General features: G+C 42.1%; 1 protein-coding gene across 5 annotated transcripts; it reads right to left on the bottom strand.

The window, feature by feature from the left end:
• Window positions 1–318: 318 nt before the first annotated feature.
• Window positions 319–23,242, bottom strand: LOC139389445 (adducin 2 (beta)). 5 transcript variants are annotated; one of them, XM_071136206.1, is made up of 15 exons: window positions 22,981–23,236; window positions 14,362–14,572; window positions 13,948–14,095; window positions 13,543–13,694; window positions 13,061–13,141; window positions 12,005–12,154; window positions 11,310–11,453; window positions 9,634–9,732; window positions 8,921–9,097; window positions 8,294–8,539; window positions 5,860–5,973; window positions 5,631–5,717; window positions 2,986–3,112; window positions 2,201–2,284; window positions 319–1,488 (listed from the first exon to the last, which is right to left on the bottom strand). In XM_071136206.1, the coding sequence occupies exons 2-15, from the start codon at window positions 14,524–14,526 to the stop codon at window positions 1,223–1,225; spliced, it is 2,040 nt and encodes a 679-aa protein (XP_070992307.1). In that variant the 5' UTR covers window positions 14,527–14,572; window positions 22,981–23,236; the 3' UTR covers window positions 319–1,222. The 5 variants fall into 5 exon arrangements, 3 of the variants coding, with proteins under 3 accessions (XP_070992307.1, XP_070992308.1, XP_070992309.1); XR_011629407.1 differs by lacking the exon at window positions 2,201–2,284 and adding an exon at window positions 3,348–3,399 and having other exon boundaries at window positions 1,250–1,488; window positions 22,981–23,242; XR_011629408.1 differs by lacking the exon at window positions 319–1,488 and adding an exon at window positions 3,348–3,399 and having other exon boundaries at window positions 2,265–2,284; window positions 22,981–23,242.
• Window positions 23,243–24,819: the final 1,577 nt, after the last annotated feature.

Below are 24,819 nucleotides of genomic sequence, written 5' to 3'. Positions count from 1 at the left end.
CTCATCGCCTCCTTCTCAAAATCCATCGGATGATAAAGCCAGAGGTCCCGCTGCTCTGACCATCTTCTCCAATGGGGTTTGAGCAAGAGGCGAGAAGAGAGAATAGGACTCGAGAGTATACAATACAATTTTTCCCCATGTCTTTATAAACAAAAACATATCTAACCAAGATGCATAAAAAAATAATATATTATATATGTCGGTAAACATTAAGAATAATATTTTCCCTAAGTATCAGAACCAGAACTGGACTTTACTGTACCTGACACTCATATGATCAAGTAAAGGTTAACTAACAAATAGCAGATCAAACCAAACTGGATTGAAATCAACTTAATATTTAATGACTGGTACATTTTAACCTTGGAACTTTTCACTTTACATTCTAATATGAAATAATACATTAAAAAAAGATATCACACATCAGCATTTAGATAACAGCTACTGATCATAAAAATAATTACACCTGTAAAGACGTATTTTGTACACATATTTCAAATACAATTTTGGGGATAAGTGGAATGTTTAGTGCCTTTTAGTTGGGCTTCAGTTTGCAACATTAAGCAACAAGTTTATTCCATGATGCGTATACCATATCCTTGCTTGGTATTAGTGGCATTTATAGCTTTCAGTTTAATGTTGGGAATTAAATTGTTTAAGTATTTATTTAATTTTTTCCCCTGCTGTCTATGACTTGAATAGTTTGTTTAAATGGAACAAGACTTCTGCCAAAAAGAGCACATTTTTATACCTGCATAATTCTACATATACTGCACCTGTGCTCGCATTAATGTACATACCTGTGACCTTCATCTGACTATTAAAAACAAATAAATATGACAAGACCACGGGGTGCCTATGAGGATGCTTCAATGCAACATTGGTTTATATGCATACGTGTCATAAGGGGTGCATAATTCAGTTGGAGTGCTGTTGATTCTATTTCCTTTTGCATTGTTGTGGATTGTTTCATGATCGTTAGTGAGTTGGAGAGAAACAATATTGCAAAAAAACATAGAATTAGAATTACTTCTAAATCCTATGCGCAAAAACAAGTAATGTTTTAACAAATTGTTTGATAGTATAGATAGAAGAGTGTGGGCACAAAGACGTGATGAGAGGGACTGAACCATACATTTAGGAAATTTGAGTGAGTGTGTTTGCCTCTGTGTATGTGGCTAGAAATGGAGTGGTTTGTGTCAGAAGCATTTTACATGTCCCCTCAAGTTTCAGCTTTCTCTTTCTGCTCTTTCTTCTTGCTCTTCTTTAGAAATGAGGGGGCCTTGAACTTCTTTTTCTTCTTAGAGGGGGACTTGGAGGGGGATCCCTCAGGGGTGTTGCTGGGCAGTTTAGCGGGTGGCACAGCTGGGGGTGTAGAAGTGTCATTGGTAGACAAAGCCTTCATCCCTTTCTCCAGCTCCTCCGTGGTCTGCTTCTCCTCCTCTCCTTTCCCGTTCTGCACTGCCGTGGAGGCTGTCTTAGTCTCATCTTGTTGGATAATTGGCGTAAAAAACAAAACAAAGAAAGAAATGCAATCAGATTAAATGGCTTTGTTTGTGTTATCTGTATGGAACAGTACACAGCAGCCATGGCATGTCATTGCAGTTCTGCCCAACATGCTTGGCTATTGAGAGTGCAACATCTTCTTACAGTTTGTTTCTCAGTACTTAGTATTGAAACAATATCTCAGTACCAGAGGGGTGCCCTATGAGTCAGTGTAGACAGAGGAACATAGACACCCACGAACACAGAGATCGAAGGAGAGGGGTACATACAGTAGGTGTGGAGACAGATGGCCGTCACAAGACAGCGCTGAAATGTGGCACATTTACAAAAACAACAACAACAACCACCACCAAACCTCACATCATCAGAACATAAATCCCATGTTACTCAGACATTGAAATTCTTATACAATATTGTTCTAATTGAGATCCATGCACATCTCTCCATGCATTGATATCAATGCATGTTTAATGCAAAAGTCCAAGTTACACATCTCAATTTAGGATTTAAATATTTTAGATCACCTATACTGTTTCCCACATTCAGTGACTGTCAGCGCAACAGGCATTGTCAATGAGCAGTTGAAGAGGCACATAGTGGAGGCAACAGTACAGGGTCCCGCATATTGTCATGTAGGAATTTGAGCAGTCCTTCTCTCCTGTATGCAAAGCAAGCAGAGACAGCTGAGTCTCACCTGAGGGAGGAGGATTGTAGGTGTGAGGGTTGTTGGTGGGGGAGGTAGCTGGGGGAGAGTCCTTCTCGTTCTCCACCTCATCCCCTACTCATGCACAGACAGAGAGACAGACAGACAGACAGACAGACAGACAGACAGACACAGACACACACACACACACACACACACACACACACACACACACACACACACACACACACACACACACACACACACACACACACACACACACACACACACACACACACACACACACACACACACACACACACACACAGGAGAACATAGAGAGACAGCCAGTGTGGGGTGAGGAGTACATAGAGCTAATTCTAGTTAGCAATGTGCAAGAGTTGTGAGGCAGAGTTAGGAATGAATTAGTAATAGGTGAAAGAAAGACACATTAACTGTACAGTCTGAGGTTACAGTGCTGTAAGTATAGCGAGCAAGAGAGATAGGAGCAGGTGTAAGTAATTAAGGCAACATTTGGAGAGAGGGATAGTATAAGCCACATGCAAAGTGTAAGTGAGGGATAGCTTTTGGTACAGATATAGGATCTTAATTTGATCACTCTTTTGTTGCTGAGAATTTTCCTGCACCGTGAGCTTGTGAGCTTCGTGATTTACATAAATTCACTGAAAACTCACACTAACACAGTTACATTAACAGTATTGCACATTTCATGTAGCTTACTTTTAGCCAGGTAATAACCTAACCACTGATTAGCAACTATTATGCTGTGACAGTATAGTTCAAATTAAGATCTCTATCTGTAGCAGTGCACTTACCATCTGTGTGACCTTCTGCTTTCCTCTGCACCTCCTTGCGGTACTCCTCCAGCTCCTTGTCTGTCAGCTGGTTAAATGGGTTGGGGGTCTCCGGCTCAAGTTTTGCAAGTTCTGCTGGGTCTGGAGACTAGGATGAAAAGGAAAAGGGAAGGATATTATCATTTTTGTGGTTTTGTTAATCATTGTCAACCCAAGGGGTTTCCTCATCTCATTTCAGTTTTGACACCCAAATAATGACTACCCAGAAAAGATGTAGGTTTCTAAGTCTTCCAAGTCTTCTTTGTGTTTGCTCCCAAGAGAGCTCATTGGTTTAATTGTCTTCATGGTTCATGTCTTCTCAGACCATCTTATTATTTGTTTACCTTGTGGACTGAGAGCACACAGTTTTACAGAAACGTGCAGTTTTTTCTGTACCTGAGGAAGAGTAGCAGGGTGGAAGGTGAGGGGTTGAATGAATTCATTAATGAATGATACAATGAGAAGCAGGGGAGTGGGATGATTAGTGGGGATGGTTAGGTGGCCAAAGCAGCTTCTGCAGCTGGGTTAGGAATTTTATTTAACCAGGACAACAGGTTAAACACCACATCTCTTGCGACAAGACCACAGGGCCTCAGTTTTTATTACATTTTGTTATAATATTTAATTTGAATGGGTTTGGAAGCAAATGTAAACAACCACTCACATACAGTTGAAGTCGGAAGTTCACATACACCTTAGCCAAATACATTTAAACTCCGTTTTTCACAATTCTTGACATTTAATCCTCGTAAAAATTGTCTTGGGTCAGGTAGGATCACCACTTTATTTTAAGAATGTGAAATGTCACAATAATAGTAGAGAGAATGATTTATTTCAGCTTTTATTTATTTCATCACATTTCCAGTGGGTCAGAAGTTTACATTACAATCAATTAGTATTTGGGAGCATTGCCTTTAAATTGTTTAACTTGGGTCAAACGTTTCATTTCGGGTAGCCTTCTACAAGCTTCCCACAATAAATTGGGTGAGTTTTGGCCCATTCCTCCTGACAGAGCTGGTGTAACTGAGTCAGGTTTGTAGGCCTCCTTGCTCCCACACGCTTTTTCAGTTCTGCCCACACATTTTCTATAGGGTTGAGGTCAGGGCTTTGTGATGGCCACTCCAATACCTTGACTTTGTTGTCCTTAAGCCATTTTGTAACAACTTTGGGAGTATGCTTGGGGTCATTGTTAATTTGGAAGACCCATTTGCAACCAAGCTTTAACTTCCTGACTGATGTCTTGAGATGTTGTTTCAATATATCCACATCATTTTCCTGCCTCCTGATGCCATCTATTTTGTGAAGTGCACCAGTCCCTCCTGCAGCAAAGCACCCCCACAACATGATGCTGCCACCCCTGTGCTTCACGGTTGGGATGGTGTTCTTTGGCTTGCAAGCATCCCCCTTTTTCCTCCGAACATAATGATGGTCATTATGGCCACACAGTTCTATTTTTGTTTCATCAGACCAGAGGACATTTCTCCAAAAAATATGATTTTTGTCCCCATGTGCAGTTGAAAACCGTAGTCTGGCTTTTCTATGGCGGTTTTGGAGCAGTGGCTTCTTCCTTGCTGAGCGGCCTTTCAGGTTATGTCGATATAGGACTCGTTTTACTGTGGATATAGATACTTTTGTACCTGTTTCCTCCAGCATCTTCACAAGGTCCTTTGCTGTTGTTCTGGGATTGATTTTCACTTTTCGCACCAAAGTACATTCATCTCTAGGAGACAGAAAGCGTCTCCTTCCTGAGCGGTATGATGGCTACGTGGTTCCATAGTGTTTATACTTACATACGATTGTTTGTACAGATGAACGTGGTACCTTCAGGCATTTGGAAATTGCTCCCAAGGATGAACCAGACTTGTGGAGTTCTACAGTTTTTTTTCTGGGGTCTTGGCTGATTTCTTTTGATTTTCCCATGATGTCAAGCAAAGAGGCACTGAGTTTGAAGGTAGTCCTTGAAATACATCCACAGGTACACATCCAATTGACTCAAATTATGTAAATTAGCCTATCAGAATCTTCTAAAGCGATGATATCATTTTCTGGAATTTTCCAAGCTGTTTAAAGGCACAGTCAACTTAGTGTATATAAACATCTGACCCACTGGAATTGTGATACAGTGGATTAAAAGTGAAATGATCTGTCTGTAAACAATTGTTGGAAAAATTACTTGTGTCATGCACAAAGTAGATGTCCTAACCGAGTACCCAAAACTTTAGTTTGTTGACAATACATTTGCGGAGTGGTTGAAAAAATGAGTTTGAATGACTCCAACCTAAGTGTATGTAAACTTACGACTTCAACTGTACATCTACACATATACAGTACATACTGTACATATACACACAGCAACAGCACAGCCTCCATAGAATTTATAACATAACGGTAAAAATAATAATAATAATGTAGAGTTCTCTTTACTTGCACACAATATACTGTAGCTTGGTCGCCGGGCCCTGCCCCCAAGGGTCCACCCTGAAGGCCCCAACCCAACATAGGGCCTCAGTTTAACACGAAAGACAGAAATACCGTACATCAAATCAAAACGGAAAAAACAAGCATTTACACATTCACCTGCACTAGCCATTAGCCACAGCACTGTAGGCCTAGTACTTGATCCTTACCGGTGGACTATCATCCGTTATGACACCGGCTAGTACCTGGGACTGGGGTCCTGCTGTTTTCATGTCCTGCCGGTTCTGCTGCCTGATCTGGAGATAAACAACAACATCAACAAACAACAACATCAACAACAACCCAAAAGGCTGAAAACCCAAAACCAAACCATGCGATCCCTGTGGTATATCCATACTGTGACATTGTGGCTTACTGAGAGCATTAGGGCAGAAGTACCTTATTTCGTGTTTCCAGCACCTCTTGAGGGTTGGTAAAAAGAGGAACAAACTGATTTGAGTTCTCAATCTTGATGGCTCCACTACCTTGTTGCATCTCCTCTGTCTTCAGCCACTAAGGAAGGGGAGATGACAGTGTTACAGGTCGGGAGTTCTGCAGCATTACCCATCCCATAAACATCCCATAAACATCCCACAAACATCCCATAAACATACCATAAACATCCCATAAACATACCATAAACATCCCATAAACATTCCATAAACATACCATAAACATCCCATAAACATCCCATAAACATACCATAAACATACCATAAACATCCCATAAACATCCCATAAACATACCATAAACATACCATAAACATACTATAAACATACTATAAACATCCCATAAACATCCCATAAACATACTATAAACATCCCATAAACATCCCATAAACATCCCATAAACATACTATAAACATACCATAAACATCCCATAAACATACTATAAACATACCATAAACATACCATAAACATCCCATAAACATACTATAAACATTGCTTCAAATGCTTTTCCTCCATCAACACATTTATGCTTTCAATTACAAAAACAAATTGACATTTCTCTTAAAGTTTCTCTTATATGAGAGAGAGAGAATGGCATTTGGCTGGGCAATGTGTCTTTCTTGAAGGACATCCTACTGATATTCTATTGTATATAAACAACCTTGGCTGTTTGACTCTGCATTCATTTTTTAAATAAAATAAACCACTATTTTAATACAGTGTTGTTGTCATTTTTTATGCAGTGTTATTATTATAACACGTGTTCTCAGACAGATGGACGGAAACATCACTAGCATGCCTTTCCTTTCCACCACCAGAGGGCAGACTCAGCACTGCAGTAATCAACACCAGCACTGGGCTTTCCCCTGCAATGCAGAGGACAAGAGAAAGAGAGAGTGGGAGGTACAGGGGAGGAGAGAGAGAGGGAGAGAGAGAAAGGGGGAGAGCTAGTCTTCTCATAGAGTATGCAGGCCATGGAAGAACTGGGACATTTTAAGCTTCCAGGAATTGTTTACAGATCCTTGCAACATGGGCCCATGCATTATCAAGCTGATAAATGAGGTGATGGCAGGGGATGAATGGCACGACAACGGGCCTCAGCATCTAGTCACGGTATCTCTGTGCATTCAAATTGCCATCGATAAAATGCAATTGCATTCATTGTCCGTAGCTTAGGCCTGCCCATACCCTAACCCCACCACCACCATCGGGTACTCTGTTCACAACATTGACATCAGCAAACCCTTCACCCACACGACTGGTGCAGTTGAAACCGGGATTAATCTGTGAAGAGTACACTTCTCCAGCCTGAAAAGTGGCCATCGAAGGTGAGGATTTGCACACTGAAATCGGTTAAGACACCGAAGACCCTAGTGAGGACGATGAGCACATGCAGATGCGCTTCCCTGAGACGGTTTGGTTGTGCAAACCCACAGTTTCATCAGCTGTCTAGGTGGTTGGTCTGAGACGATCCCACAGGTGAAGAAGCTGGAATCGGAGGTCCTGGGCTGGCGTGGTTACATGTGGTCTGCGGTTGAGAGGGTGGTTGGATGAACTGCCAAATTCTCTAAAACGACATTGGAGGCGACTTATGATGGAGAAATTAACGTTAAATTCTCTGGCAAAAGCTCTGGTGGGCCTTCCTGCATTTCAGCATGCCAATTGCACGCTCCCTCAAAATTTGAGACATTTGAGGCATTTTGTTGTGTGAAAAAACAAAACATTTTAGAGTGGCCTTTTATTGTCCCTAGCACAAGTTGCACCTGTGTAATGATCATGCTGTTTAATCAGCTTCTTGATATGCCACACCTGTCAGGGGGATGGATTATCTTGGCAAAGAAGAAATGCTCACTAAGAGGGACGTAAACTAATTTGTGTACAAAATAAGCTTTTTTGTGTGTATGGAAAATGTCTAGGATCTTTCATTTTATTCATACATGTTGCGTTTATATTTTTGTTCAGTGTAGTATCCATTACCAGTTAGCATAAATGTTGGAATGAACATTGATTTGACAACAGAGATTGAGAATGGGCACAAAAGAGGTAGTGGTACTAGTCTATGTACTACCTTCTAGGCTCCTCCCCAGTCCCCCTCTGAAACTAAGTAAGAAAGAAAGCCTTGTCCGAGCTAGACCGGCCCATAGGGCAGTAGCCTATCTCCTGTTTCTGTATTGAGAGGCAGCTTGATGTGCAAGTACACCCCTGGACAGGCCGCTAGTCCCCCACTCTACTAAGGCCCTCTTTATTGTGATGTGCTGATGTCCGGGGCTGGCCTAGTGCTCAGGTACTTACTGTGGTGTGCTGGTGTCCGGGGCTGGCCTAGCTCTCAGGTACTTACTGTGGTGTGCTGGTGTTCGGGGCTGGCCTAGCTCTCAGGTACTTACTGTGGTGTGCTGGTGTCCAGGGCTGGCTTGGTCCTGGTTTACCCTCAGGTAGGAGTTGGGGGTGTTGAGCCAGCGTGTCTTCGCCTGCTGCTGCCGCTGGGCGTAGGGGTGCTGGCGGGGTAACGGGTGCACCCCCTCCTCCTCAAACTGGAAGGAGTGGACCGTGGCGGGTACCTCCACCTCCCTCCGTGTCCGAGAGCGCTCCAGCAGCACGGGGAAGCGGTAGGCGTAGCCGGTACGGTAACCCTGGAGGGTGGGGAGCGGGAGATTTATGTGTAATGTCCCCTGTCATGTCCAGTACTGTGTGTCTGACTGATGTATTGTCAATGTCCAATACTGATGTATTGTCAATGTCCACATCCTGAAGTTTGAAGTAGGTTAGACCTGTGTCTGGACCACTGTTATTTTCTGCATTTTCTAAGTACTGTTTATGGTGGATGTTAATTCATTAAGGTAGGGGGGGAGAATATCTATTTTAGTGCACGTCCTAAAGAACATTATACCTGCCCTATTCATAATGACTGTCCCCATTACACTACTTTGAGAATTTTTGCAGCATTGTAAATTATTCCACTACATTGAGAATGCTTGCAGCATTGTACAGTTGGTTCTGTGTTGTGATCTCACCAGGTTGTCCAGGGTCCTCATGAGAGCCTCAAACTCGTGCTCCCCGAGTCGACTCTTGGTCAGGGGGCCGAAAGTAGACCCGGCCCAGCCCACGGTGCCTGCAGCGATGGGTTTGTGGATGGAGCGGTCCAGCATGATCAGGTTCTGCTCCCCTCCAGCGCTGCACAATGCTGACGCCTGTCAGCACATCACAAGATTGCAGCAGTGTGTTATGCCTTGTGTTTGACACGCGGTACAGTTACAGTACTGCACATACGACAGTCAAAGTACAAGGGTACTAAGGCAAGGACAAGCATTCAGGCGTGAAACTGCCAAAGCTGTTCATGCGAATGCTATAACTCTGTCTCTTATACATACACACAAAGTCAACGTCTCTCTCTCTCTCTCTCTCTCTCTCTCTCTCTCTCTCTCTCTCTCTCTCTCTCTCTCTCTCTCTCTCTCTCTCTCTCTCTCTCTCTCTCTCTCTCTCTCTCTCTCTCTCTCTCTCTCTCTCTCTCTCTCTCTCTCTCTCTCTCTCTCTCTCTCTCTCTCTCTCTCTCTCTCTCTCTCTCCCCTCGCTCTTTAGCTCTCTTTGTTTCTCTCTCTTGTGCACACACAGTCACTGAGCTATGAGTCTGGGAGTTCTCTCACTCAATGGGGCAGTCAGAGTTGTGCCCCAAGCCTTTGGCAGGATGGAGCAGGCTGGATGGATGTCAGTATGTGAGTCTCTGTACCTGGATCTGACAGGCAGCCTGGATGTGGTAGATGGTGTAGAAAGCCTCTTCCACTGACTCCCCCAGGGCCACGATACCATGGTTTCGAAGCACCAGCACCTAGGAATAAAGATAGACTTCAGCAAGTGAAAAAACACATATAGTGCAACCCTCTAGTAACCTCAGAGTACATACAGTCAAGGCCAAAAGTTTTGAGAATGTTAAAATATTAATTTTCACAAAGTCTGCTGCCTCAGTTTGTATGATGGCAATTTGCATATACTCCAGGATGTTATGAAGAGTAATCAGATGAATTGCAATTAATTGTCAACCATGGTTATCTGCAAGGAAACACGTGCCGTCATCATTGCTTTGCACAAAAAGGGTTTTACAGGCAAGGATATTGCTGCCAGTAAGATTGCACCTAAATCAACCATTTATCGGATCAGCAAGAACTTCAAGGAGAGCGGTTCAATTGTCGTGAAGAAGGCTTCAGGGCGCCCAAGAAAGTCCAGCAAGCACCAGGACCGTCTCCTAAAGTTGATTCAGCTGCGGGATCGGGGCACCACCAGTACAGAGCATGCTCAGGAATGGCAGCAGGCAAGTGTGAGTGCATCTGCACGCACAGTGAGGCGAAGACTTTTGGAGGCTGGCCTGGTGTCAAGAAGGGCAGCAAAGACTTCTCTCCAGGAAAAACATCAGGGACAGACTGGTATTCTGCAAAAGGTACAGGGATTGGACTGCTGAGGGCTGGGGTAAAGTCATTTTCTCTGATGAATCCCCTTTCCGATTGTTTGGGGCATCCGGAAAAAAGCTTGTCCGGAGAAGACAAGGTGAGCGCTACCATCAGTCCTGTGTCATGCCAACAGTAAAGCATCCTGAGACCATTCATGTGTGGGGTTGAGTCTCAGCCAATTGAATGGGCTCACTCACAATTTTGCCTAAGAACACAGCCACGAATAAAGAATGGTACCAACACATCCTCCGAGAGTAACTTCTCCCAACCATCCAGGAACAGTTTGGTGACGAACATTGCCTTTTCCAGCATGATGGAGCACCTTGCCATAAGTAAGTGGCCTGGGGAACAAAACATCAATATTTTGGGTCCATGGCCAGGAAACTCCCCAGACCTTAATCCCATTGAGAACTTGTGGTCAATCCTCAAGAGGCGGGTGGACAAACAAAAACCCACAAATTCTGACAAACTCCAAGCATTGATTATGCAAGAATGGGCTGCCATCAGTCAGGATGTGGCCCAGAAGTTAATTGACAGCATGCCAGGGCAGATAGCAGAGGTCTTGAAAAAGAAGGGTCAACACTGCAAATATTGACTCTTTGCATCAACTTCATGTAATTGTCAATAAAAGCCTTTGACACTAAGTGTCTTATGAAATGCTTGTAATTATAATTCAGTATTCCATAGTAACATCTGACAAAAATATCTAAAGACACTGAAGCAGCAAACTTTGTGGAAATTAATATTTGTGTCATTCTCAAAACTTTTGGCCACGACTGTACACTGTTATTTTTCTTCGACCCTGACATCACAATTCTTATGGTTTCACAAAAAATATAGTAAATTGAGGTTGTGTTTTCCCTATTATTGGAGATATTTGTCTCAAGAAGCAAATGAGCAGTATCATAACTAAATCACAAGCATGTCACATTAACCCCTTGTTCTGCTGTAATGTCCTCACCTTACAGGTGGGCCCCAGGCTCTTCTGGAGCCCCACTCTGTCCTCCTCGTCCTCCATCAGCCTGTTGTAGTCGTAGTACGCTACCTCACCCACCAGCAAAGCCTCATGGGACAGCGGCAGGAGGCCACACTTCATGGCTGACACCTGCACATACAGACAACTAACTGTAAGTCACATTCTGTTGGATTTAGCAGGGTTTTTCATGACAAGTTTTGTCATCGGCGCCTAATCTTATATTGTTATCTAATAAATTGTTATATTATACCTATTATTATTGTACCTTTTAGTCGTTTATCCAGAGCGACTTACAGTAGTGAGTGGATACATTTTTCGTACTTGTCCCCCGTGGAAATCGAACCCACAACCCTTGTGTTGCAAGCTCCATGCTCTACCAACTGAGCCACACCTCCAAATCTCAAGTGCAGGAGTACTACTACTGTGTGAGTCCTAGGACTCCACTCCATTAGAAAAAAACATTCTAAACTAATTACAAATGTGCAACAATGATTGTTGTGAGTGTGCCATGTTTGTCACTCTGTCTGTGTGCCCTGTCCCTCTGGCAGTGCCCCAGCCCCCGTGTGTGTGTGTGTGTGTGTGTGTGTGTGTGTGTGTGTGTGTGTGTGTGTGTGTGTGTGTGTGTGTGTGTGTGTGTGTGTGTGTGTGTGTGTGTGTGTGTGTGTGTGTGTGTGACTCACAGCGGTAGTGGCGGGGGTGTGGAGGTGCAGCAGACAGCGTACGTCTGGCCGGGTGGAGTAAATGGCTGAGTGAAGGCTGAAGGAACCCAGATCTACCCCCAGGGGGGTGCTGCCCCTCTCCACCACCTCCCCCAGGATGTTCACCTTCACCTGGGAGGAGACAACAACGCATCAACACCACCAGCAGCAGCACTGAGATCAGTTCTATTTGTTTTTTACACTAGTTTGGACACTTAGTTGTTCCTGACAAAACTGGCACCTGTATATATTTATGTAATGCCTATTACAGTGCATATTACCATTTTTATTATAATGCAAAGCAAACCAAAAAAGGTTGCTTGATGAAGACATTCTGTGACTGAGGTGAGCAAAAGCATTATTTAATAAGTTGACTGAATAATTAGTACTTATCTATGTCAACCAGAAACAAATCAGCTTATGTTGTATCATACAATATAAAATATGGTTCAGGGTTAACAAGCAGCACACTTATCACAGAATATTTGTTTTCCGATGAAGTGGACATCATTAGTTTCCTTTGTGACTGTGAAGCATCGTTAGCACAGTTAGAACAATGAGACAGATATTTCACCAGTGGTATAAATGTGAAGCATCCGGTTGGTTTTTCCACTCACCGCCAAATAGGGTTATGAGAGGAAGCCCAGTGGCCGGCAGTGGGAGAAGATGGAGCGAGACGGATTTTGGCAGACATTCTGCTAATTTTCTCATTGAAGAAACATTTGATCTCCATACAATTTCCTGTTTCCAAAACTATCTGTAACAGAGTGGACTGTGTTTTGTAGACTTTACCCTTTGCCAAAGCTTCAAAAAATTGCATTGTTTACAAGGAGTGCAAGGGCAAATTGAGTTATTGCACACACACACTTCACATAGTAGGTGTTCCCTAATGGAAATATGCAAATAAATGCTTGAAAGCTCCGCCCACCTCCTTCCGTGTTCTGCCCACTATGATTCATTTGCTCCCATTGGAAACGACAGACTCTGGTCTGTCTTGGGTTAGTTATAAAAAATCTTCGACATTAGTAGTGAACTCACCAAGCTAGAGGCAGTGACCTCACCGTAGGCCAAGCCATTGGGCAGAACCAGGAAGTGCTCCTGTTCCTTACTGACACGCAGCTGACAGGAGACAACACACACACAACTCTGTCAGATATCAAACTTTACAAACAGAGAGAGGGATAGAGATAAGGTAGGGATGGGTAGAAAAACAAACAGAGAGAGAATGAGGCCAAATGTAAAAATAGAAAGCACAAAGAGAGAGAGAAAGTTAAGTAGTAACAAAAAAGCTGTGATGTTGTCCTTTCAAAATGAGTTCCATAAGTGCATAGTCAAGTATCTGCTTCAATAACTGCATACAATTTTACCCTCATGGACGTTGTAATGGTAATTATGTTACTAAAACCATCTCTTTTGATAGTAGTGCTTTTTTTGCATTGTCAAAATAGGATTCTAAAAGAACAAAGCAAAATAATGAAAGAAAGACCAAAAGAGTGTGTCAGCCAGGCAGGTCCACTCACGGTGAGGCAGGTGTGGCTGAGCTGGGCCCAGCCGTAGAGGTCCAGAAGGCGGTGGACACTGGCCAGTTTACAACGCATCAGCCTCTCTCCCTTCACCATGCTTCCGGGCTCCGAGCCATGCAGGTCATTGATGGGCGTCACCATCATCATGCCTACACAGGGAAAGATTGAGAGTAGAGAGGAGTCAATAGCAGATCAGAGAAAATGATCTTGTGTGTTTGTTTGTTAATCTTTTGGTCAGGTGATTTACTTGTCTGTGTCTTGGTGTTAGACGTGTATTTGACGTGTATTTGAACCTGTACATCCATCAATATGTTTGTTTATGCGTGTGTGTTTATTTCTGAGTGTGTGTGTGTGTGTATGTGCGTCCGCATGCATGTGTGTGTGTGTGTACCTACACATTACCTGTACTGGAGGGGGAGGTGGATAAGGCGGCAGGGGAGCCTTGAGAGGCCATGTAGTCAGCTATCTGCCTCAGAGCCCAGAGGTTGGAGCTGCTGCCTCCCTTCTTCATCTGTTCCTGGATCAGAACATCCAGCTCCTCCCGGAAAGACTATATGTATATATATATACAGTGGGGCAAAAAAGTATTTAGTCAGCCACCAACCAGTTCTCCCACTTAAAAAGATGAGAGAGGCCTGTAATTTTCATCATAGGTACACTTCAACTATGACAGACAAAATGAGAAAAGCAAATCCAGAAAATCACATTGTAAGATTTTTATGAATTTATTTGCAAATTGTGGTGGAGGACATCCACGTGAGCCGACTGGATGTACACACAAGAACATACACACACACACACAGTGAGTGTACTCACCGGGCTCTGCAGGAGGCTGGAGACCCGTTTCTTGTGTTGGGGCTCAGAGGAGCCGGGTGTGTAGTGTTGTGGAGACACCAGGGCCTCGGGGACCCTATCACTAGGGGCCCCATCAATGGGGCTCCACTGCACAGGCGTGCCCTTAGGGGTGGGCGAGGTGCTCATCTTCTACTGCTCACAGGGGGTGCCACAGGACGATGAGTGGGAAGAGCTGGGGAGAGAGGAGAGGGAAAATAAAATGCATTGCCGTTTCAAAGAGATACATTTAGCATTTTGTGAAGAACTTAATTTAATGCAAAATGCAATGCACAATAAATACAGTGCATGCATATACTGTAATACATTTTAGTTTAATGTTGTCTAACCTGCTGCAGTTACCAATCATTAGCCTTAAAGATGGAGTCTGCAGTAGGGTAAACAACCTCACTGGCCGCCCCACCACGGTTGTCACTGATTTTGTTGCCGAGCTGAGGAGCGTCGGGCAGCATGGTAAAACAACATTGCTGTACATATTGTGCTCTTCTATCGTGCGTGCAATGATGTCAGAGGGGAAAAAACTGTGTTCGTTGTTTGTTGTAATTTTGTTGTTTTAATATCACAAACTGATGGCTGGTACACCATTAAGGATTCCAGCTTTAAAAGTCAACATAGACACAAACACAGAAGCCTTCCTCCCACCCCACACTAGGGATGAGTTATTCCACAGAGTAAAGCCTGTGTGTGCCGTAGGCCAGCAAAACCAGTGGGGAGTGGAGAAATGCAGCATTAGCAGTAAGAGCTCAGACAGCAGCATTACAACGCCTGCCAGCAGGAAGTCAACTCAATCATAGATGACCAGTAATTGGAGAACCAGTAAAGAATTACCGGAGGTTTTCAAAAAGAGCCAACCAACCTTCACCCAGTAAACACACACACTTACAGGCACTCACGCACACACACACACACACACACACACACACACACACACACACACACACACACACACACACACACACACACACACACACACACACACATTTCTGCTGAAAGCAGATTAGACCCTTAACACGCCACACCCTCTCTCCTGTGCTGACACAAATTCAAAACTGAACTGCTCAGATTAGCCACATATAGCTCACAACATCACATAACAATATCCCGCCCTGGTAGTGTAAACATCTGAAGAACAGGCAAACATAGAGTCATGACGTTGGCTTGTAGGGTAGGTTTATGACAGTCATAAATACCTTTTCCCCCCTTTTTCCTCTCTCTACCCTACTGAGGTTACATTTACATTTGCACCCTTGGTTAACATAGAGATTCTGGGTGGGGGCAAATGAACTATATTCTGGTAATCCGAACAATTGAACATATGCGGTGGTATTTAATGAATATGATGTCAGTTCGGTTGTCATCTGAGACATTCTCATCAATGATAAGATGACATAAACTCTACAGTGGAAAGTCTACACATCAGAGTTATCAGATTCACATGGAATTGTTGTTCAATTTAAATGTTTGAATATTAAATTATTTGTGATGGGATGAAATGTGATTTTAGCTTCTAAAATGTGAGATGTGGGTTTTCATAAGATAGGGCTGCTCACTCAGTGGCCTGCCCACGTGAAGAGACATAGCTTGTAAACTATGAAACACACCCCATTTCTCCCTTCCTATATAAAGCCTTGATGACAAATGTGAGGACGACGGTCCTATGTCAGAATGGTTCAGATAATAACTACAGAACGAAGCCAACATCCACGTGAGCTTTGATTGTGAATGGTATGAACTTTGAACTCTTATTCGCTACAGAAGTGATACCTCCTAGCCGTTAAGTTAGCAACAGCTGCTGCAAACGAGGGTTAGGAAGGAACAGACAGAGTATCCCGTCTATCACACAACGACGTTACTACAACTTATCCAATTGACCACCAGAGACATTCTTCAAAGGACAGAGGACTCGGTTTGGCAACACGGTCTTCCATCTACCACCAACCTTTTGAAGCGCAGCTCAGAGTAAATATATATTGCATTTTCCTTTTCCAAATGGGCGGTTATTTAGAATGCATAAGATACTGTATTTACGATAGCAATGCTTCTCCCTGTGTCCCTCTGTCTTCCCGCTCTTTCACACAAACCCAGCCCTTTTCCTTTGTGTAACAAGCTGTCATATCTGTTCCGCCCGCTAGGGACGTTTTCCTTTATGACGTAATTTGTAATCAAGTTATGATTTAATTATGTGTATGTGTAATTCTGTGTGATTAGTTAGGTATTTAGAAAATAAATAATTAAACCCAATTTTGTATTTCTGATTCAAATTGTTAGCCAGGGTTCGTGCAGATAACCAAGAATTTACAACTTTCAGATGAGACTGAATTAAGGTGACGATTGATATTGACTGCTATTGATGTAAAATATTACTAGGTCTTTAAGAGTTTATTCTGAAGATAACAGCTCTATAAACATTTTTGTGGTGCCCAACTCTCTAGTTAATTACATTTACATGATTAGCTCAATCAGGTGATATTAATTACGGAGAAATTATTTTATAGAATAGCATGTCATATCAATTAATCCGACATAGCCAAAGACACGACAATAGTGATGAAATATACAATTAGCCTACACCAACTACAGGGACATCAGTGATGGCACATGTATAGTTAACCAAACTAATGTATGTTCGTTTACAAATTACAAAAAATAATATTTTGTTTGAACTATCCCTTTAAATATTAAATGGTGAATTTCAGAATGCACTTTGTGTTGGTATGGTTTCCTAAGGTCGTAAACAGTTTTTAACCATAATCTGTAAACATTCAAGTATCTAAATGCACTCCTAACTCCTCCTCTAATGCATTCACTCTACTCCCAAACACTTACAACCAAGTCACTAGGCCTATACTTCTATGAACCACAGTGGAGGACAGATAATAATATGGATAAACTGCTGCCCACCTTTCACTGAAATTATTTTATTCTGTGGTGGTACAAACTGGAATCAGGTCCCTTCCTAGGGTCCTGCCTTTCTAGGGAGTTATTCCAAGCTGCTGTGCATCTACATCTGCATTGCTTGCTCTTTGGGGTTTTAGGACAGGTATCTGTATAAGCACTTTGTGACAACTGCTGATGTAAAAATGGCTTTATAAAATAAATGTGATTGATTGAAATTGTATTGAATGTGCCTTGGTAAACAGACACCAACAACACCAAGCTACTATTTTCTGGTTCTTACATTCACAATATCACAGCAAAAGCACAGTTATGTGAACTGTATCACCACATTCAGGTGGATTTGTCACCTGTTTTAATGTAGGCTACTTATTTACTTACCTAAGCTTTACATCCATTCCTATTTCTGTCTTGATATAAACAGTCTCCATTCTGCTGCCTCTGCCCTGGTAGGTCCCAGTTCATGCTGGGATGTGGTTTGGAGTGTCTGCAAACCAAATGGCACCATATGTCCTATATAGTGCACTACACTTGACCAGGGCCCATAAGGCTATACTATATAGGGGAAAGGGTGCCATTTGGCACACAACCTGTGAGTGTGTCAAAACCTGCTGGTTCTTTGTGTGTGCAAGTGGGCACAGCTGCTGAGAGGAGAGTAGCAGACAGAGAGCAGCTCACTCTCTCTCTCCAGGGAGGGCTATAATGACTAGGACGTCACATAGGTCGGGCTTTAGTAGTCTATACCCATTTCTACCTCCTTCTCCTTCCACTATTAGAGCACAACATTGCATTAGTGAAAACCAAGACCGTTCTCAGGGCAGGCCTGGTTGTAGTCGCGTCAGGAACAATTTTAAAATTTTAGCTAACCCTAACCTAATTCTCCTAACCTGCCACGCTAATCCTCCTAACCTGCCACATAAATGTTCCTAGCCTGCTGCTTAAGTTCTCCTAACCTGCTACGAAAGTCTCTTGTGCTAGTCAAAACCGGTAGACCTACCCTGAGAGCAGTGAGAGTATCCACTAATTCGATACTGCTACTAGAGCTGGGCAAGCCTCTTCACCTCAGCTCCAGGAAAACCCAGAGGAAAGAGCGGGGAGCTCTGACAGGCGAACCCTATGCCCTCAGTTCACTCACCTCCCATTGCTGCTGTTTATGATGAGCCTCTCTGCCAGTCCCATTTAGGAGCTGGACATGTGGAAACCACATTAAATGTCCATATGCATTACATGCATTTATCGACCCTTATAAATGCACAAATGTTTCTGACATGGCAGCCGAGTCTTTCTCCTAACTGAGAGCAGGAGATGCAGTTAGAGGAACTAGGGGGTGAATAGGAGTATAATGAGGGCTCCCACATGACACAGTGGTCTAAGGTACAGACCCTGGTTCGAATCCTGGCTGTATCACAGCCGGCCGTGATTGGGAGTCCCATAGGGTGGTGCACAATTGTCCAGCGTCGTTAGGGTTTGCCGGGGTAGGCTGTCATTGTAAATAAGAATTTGTTCTTAACTAACTTGCCTATTTAAATAAGGTTAAATAAAAAATAAACACAAGTAATCCCAAACTGATTTCTCTGGCCATGCTTTCATTAGGTTAATGAGAGAATTTGCTGTTAATGGGCATAAACTAATTATGTGGAAAAAGTCAGCATTGATTCTGTCTTGTTTACCCATGTTAACCCGCTTTTAACTCAGTTGTCACAACTAACTACTTTAAAATAAGCTATATTGGTGAATATTATCTTCGTCATTGGAAATTTTGATCTAAACACCCTCTCATTTCGAGTTCTAAAAATAGCAGAAAACTCAGTCTTAATATCTTCCTGCATATTTATGGCCATAATGAGATAATCTTTAATAAATTATCAGATTTTTTAAATCAAAGTCCCTCTTGGGCAGTAATGGGAGGGCAGTTAACATTTTAAATGAACCCTTGTATAATATCAGCAGTCTCATCTTCTGTGCTCTGGTCCTCATGATTTATTCAGATCATTTAATAGCTTGGGTGTGTTGTTAAAGGAACAGACGCACAGGAAGGACAAAGAGACACATTCATTTGTGATTGGACTGATAATACATTATGTAACATGATCGTGACCAGGGGTAAATGGTTTCATGTTCTGCTGTATAAGCTGCATTCAATAACCTTTCATTGGATAGAATCTGTCCAACCACCACCATCTAGGCACACAAAACATGCCCCAGGATTAGAACAGGCCTATTCTGAAAGGATGCTATGGTTTTCATTTATAGTTATCGACAATGACGTCAATAAACTGAACATAATAAATTATGGGTGGGCAGACTTCTGATCCTTTGACTGTCACGCATTATCTAGGTGAGAACAACACATCGTATGAAGGAAGTTAACTGGAATGAAATACGAAATTGTAATCTTCACAACAATAGAAACATCTATGAGAAATAGATAAGCAGCTTGAAAGTTCCACTGATTAACTGTGATCTTGAGAATGCATTTTCATCATGACATTTTCTTTCCAGACAGCAATGTATCCCCTCTCCTCCCCTCCAGCATCCCTCTCACTTCCTCTTCAACCATGAGGTCTCTCTATACACTATTGATTTTTTGACTAACTTCATACAGATAATGTTTATGATAAGTATCAGTATCTGGAACATAAAATATATACCACATCTTACCTTACGTGTAGTTTCTCTGTATGTACCTGTACAATTGAACAGATTCCATCTAGTAGCTAAACGTTTCTGTTTTTATTGAATAACAAAAAATGTATAATTCTGCCACTTATTTTCCTTCAAAATGTGTTTGCCTAATGATAGCCAGTATACACTTATCTACAGTTGAAGTCTGAAGTTTGCATACACCTTAGCCAAATACATTTAAACTCCCGTTTTTCACAATTCTTGACATTTAATCCTACTAAAAATTCCCGGTCTTAGGTCAGTTAGAATCCCCACTTTATTTTAAGAATTTGAAATGTCAGAATAATAGTAGAGACAATGATTTATTTCAGCTTTTATTTATTTCATCACATTCCCAGTGGGTCAGAAGTTTACATACACTCAATTAGTATTTGGTAGTATTGCCTTTAAATTGTTTAACTTAGGTCAAACGGTTCGGGTAGCCTTCCACAAGCTTCCCACAATAAGTTGAGTAAATTTTGGCCCATTCCTCCTGACAGGGCTGGTGTAACTGAGTCAGGTGTGTAGGCCTCCTTGTTCCCACACGCTTTTTCAGTTCTGCCCACACATTTTCTATAAGATTGAGGTCAGGGCTTTGTGATGGCCACTCCAATACCTTGACTTCATTGTCCTTAAGCCATTTTGCAACAACTTTGGAAGTATGCTTGGGGTCATTGTCCATTTGGAAGACCCATTTGTGACCAAGCTTTAACTTCCTGACTGATGTCTTGAGATGTTGCTTCAATATGTCCACATAATTTTCCTTCTCATGATGCCATCTATTTTGTGAAGTGCACCAGTCCCTCCTGCAGCAAAGCACCCCCACAACATGATGCTGCCACCCCCATGCTTCACGGTTGGGATGGCGTTCTTTGGCTTGCAAGCCGCAACCTTTTTCCTCAGACCAGAGGGCATTTCCAAAAAGTACGATCTTTGTCCCTGTGCGCAGTTGCAAACCGTAGTCTGGCTTTTTTTATGCCGGTTTTGGAGCAGTGGCTCTTCCTTGTTGAGAGGCCTTTCAGGTTATGTCGATATAGGACTTGTTTTACTGTGGATATAGATACTTTTGTACCGGTTTCCTCCAGCATCTTCACAAGGTCCTTTGCTGTTGTTCTGGGATTGATTTGCACTTCTCGCACCAAAGTACGTTCATCTCTATTAGACAGAACGTGTCTCCTTCCTGAGCGGTATGACGGCTGCGAGGTCCCATGGTGTTTATACTTGCATACTATTGTTTGTACAGATGAACATGGTACCTTCAGGCGTTTGGAAATTGCTGAGGTCTTGGCTGATTTCTTTTGATCTTCCCATGATGTCAAGAAAAGAGGCACTGAGTTTAAAAATACATTCACAGGTACAGCTCCAATTGACTCAAATGATGTCAATTAGTCAATTATCAGAAGCTTCTAAAGCCATGACATAATTTTCTGGAATTTTCCAAGCTGTTTAAAGGCACAGTCAACTTAGTGTATGTGAACTTCTGACCCACTGGAATTGTGATACCATGAATTATAAGTCAAATAATCTGTCTGTAAACAATTGTTGGAAAAATGGCTTGTGTCATGCACAGTAGATTTCCTAACCGACTTGCTAAAACTATAGTTTGATAACAAGAAATGTTGGGAGTGGTTGAAAAACGAGTTTTAATGACTCCAACCTAAGTGTATGTTAACTTCCGACTTCAACAGTATATATTAAGAAACATCGTTTTTTCTGTCAGAAAATATACATTTCCCTTAAAGGGGGTGTTTTCTCCCAAGTTACCCTAACGATGATGTGATTATAATAGCTGATTCAAGCAATAGCTAATTATAAGATATACTTGATGAACAAACATGCAGGAAGCCACGTGACTAGGATGACTAAAGCTTCAGTTCAACACAATTTATCATCCATTCAAAACAATGCTTTTGGGGTGGTGAATTACGATTCAAATGTCTCCTGAAAAAAAATTAGGCCTTCCTATTTTGTACAGTTCCTTCATGACAGCATCCCTGCATCCCTCATGGTGCCGCCGCCCCATGGCTGCCTAGCAACCAGACGAGCAGCGCTGCAACATCAACACCAAGGTAGCACCCACTGCGCGACTGGTTTTTCAGCCCTGTCTGGCAGCTTGGTTGAAGATGACAAAGGTTAAGACAACGGTATTCAAATATCCCATGACTCTTTGCTAGTTAGCAATACCGCTGGTCCCAGATTTGTGACGGTCATCATTGTCTCAACCTGTAGAGTTTCGACCTAGCCTGGTAGGCAGATCTAAACGAATGGCTATGCACATGCAATATGCCAAGCTATAGAGCAGGAGCCTGTTATGGTGGTACCCAGACGGTACGTGTGAGGCGGAGGGGGCCACTTCTGTTCATCACGAATCCATTATAGCCTGCATACACAAACCCCAATCTGCATAATAAAAAGCGAGTAACCAATCACCAAAAATCAAAATAAAGAATGCATCCATGCAAGGCGGTCCTTCTCATGATATAATCCAATTCATGTTATGCGATTTACAGTTTGAAAATAAGAGCACTGTGCCGCGCATATCAGTAAACACAAACAAAACCATGTAATTCGTATAGAGCCAAGAGAAACGTATTTCTTCCATCGAAATAAATACATATGATATAATTCTGATGAATAATGCCTATAAACCGTAAGACTGCCTCCATGTTTGCTGCCGCAAAACAGCTTGCTGGTGATGATTAGCAGGCGAATAAAAATGTATAGGCCGCAAAGTTGTTAGGAAACGGTGAAGCAGCTACCTCCTAGAATTAGTTTATTATAGGGAATTATAAATGTTATTACTTTCCGGTTAGAAACTATTTTATTTTCTACATCTGATATTGGTCATTGTCAGATCAGTGTTCTGGCATGCATCACACTACTAGCAAAGGATCAATGGACTACATTGCAATGGTGTATCGCCTAATGGATGGTCACGAATATGTTGATAGCTTAAATTACAAAAAACGAAATTACATCAAAGTAAAAAAAATAACTTTGATAGCTGGTTATGTCTGTTCTTACCTCAGTGCATTCTTTGTGGATTTTCTTTTGTGGATGCGCGTCACACCCGCTGCCGTAGGACTTAAAAACCAAACAATATATAATATATAATTAAAATGCAACGCTAATGTTTATAGCCCTAGGTTATTCCGTTATGTCTTCCTATACCGCGGCCGCCTGCTGTATATCCCCGCTGTTTTTCATCGTTGAGCGCGCCTGTACTATCCCATTGCCACGCCTGCCCACACTCCAACACCCTGACCTCTGCAAGGGTCTTCTGCACGATTCCGACACCACCTACACTCCCCAAAATTCGACAGCAATTCATTTTTCTGTAAGATTTGAATGCACTTAGGAACGCATTGTTTTCTTTGTGTGGTAATTTTCCACCTGGAATTTAATGCAAACGTAGTGCACACCAGCATGGTGTTATTGTTTTATTTTTGTCCTATGGCAACCTGGAATTGTAATATTGCAAAAACATTGAAGCTGTGACCACGAATTACAAACTGGCGCCACCTTGTGCTCAAAATAAGGACTCCAAGGAAACAAAATGCCCGGCCTGTGGGCTGGTGTCAATATTCAAATATGATTAAATGTTAGTTAAATTACATTTAGAAGTGCATTTATTTTACATTGAGTGTTTGTTAGGTAAGTAATGGTATACATGTTTTGCATGGACCTACAGTGCATTCAAGTATTCATACTCCTTGACTTACTCCACATTGTTACAGCCTGCATTCAAAATTGATTAATATATTCTCACTCATCTACACACAACACCCCACAATAACAATATGAAAACATGTTTAGAAATGTTTGCAGAAGTATTTAAAATGAAATATAGAAATATATAATTTACATAAATATTCAAACCATAGTCAATACTTTGTAGAAGCAACTTTATTAGCGATTACAGCTGTGAGTCTGTGTAAGTCTCCAAGAGGTTTGCACACCTGAATCGTACAACATTTTCCTGTTATTTACAAAATTCATGAAGCTCTCAAATTGGTTGATCTGTACTAGACAACCATTTTCAGTTCTTGCCATGGATTTAAGCAGATTTAAGTCAAAACAGTAATTCAGCCACTCAGGAGCATTCACTGTCTTCTTGGTAGAAAGGTGAATTAATCTCCAAGTGTCTGGTGGAAAGCACACTGAACCAGGTTTTCCTCTAGGATTTTGCATGTGCTTAGCTTAATTCTGTATCATTTCTAACCTGAAAAACTTTAGTCCTTAACTTTATCCATAACATGAGTCAGCCACTACTATGCTTGAAAATGGAGAGCGGTACTCAGTAATGTTTTGGATTTGCCCCAAACATAACACTTGTATTCATGACAAAAAGTTAATTGCTTTGCCAATTTTTTAAAAATGTCTTTAGTGCCTTATTGCAAACATGCATGTTTTGGAATATTTTATTCTGTGCAGGTGTCCTTTTCACTTTGTCAATTATGTTAGTATTGTGGAGTAACTACAATCTTGATCCATCCTCAGTTATCACTGCCACTAAACTGCTTTTTAAAGTTACCATTGGCCTTGGAGAAATCCCTGAGCGGTTTCCTTCCTCTCCAGCAACTAAGTTAGGAAGGACGCCTGTATCTTTGTAGTGATTGGGTGTATTGATACACCATCCAAATGGGCAATTCATAACTTCACCATGCTCAAAGGGATATTCAGTGTCTGCTTTTTATATTTTTACCCATCTACCAATAGGTGCCCTTCTTTGCTAGGCATTGGAAAAAACCTCCCTGTTCTTTGTGGTTGAATCTGTGTTTGAAATTCACTGCTTGACTGAGGGACCTTAAATATAATTGTATGTGTGGGGTACAGAGATGAGGTAGTCATTCAAAAATCATG

This window comes from Oncorhynchus clarkii, chromosome 30 (genome assembly GCF_045791955.1).
Source record: "Oncorhynchus clarkii lewisi isolate Uvic-CL-2024 chromosome 30, UVic_Ocla_1.0, whole genome shotgun sequence".
In the NCBI taxonomy this organism is placed as follows: domain Eukaryota; kingdom Metazoa; phylum Chordata; class Actinopteri; order Salmoniformes; family Salmonidae; genus Oncorhynchus; species Oncorhynchus clarkii.
The sequence above is the reverse complement of the archived record's forward strand: the minus strand, read 5'-3'. Positions and strand labels throughout refer to the sequence as shown.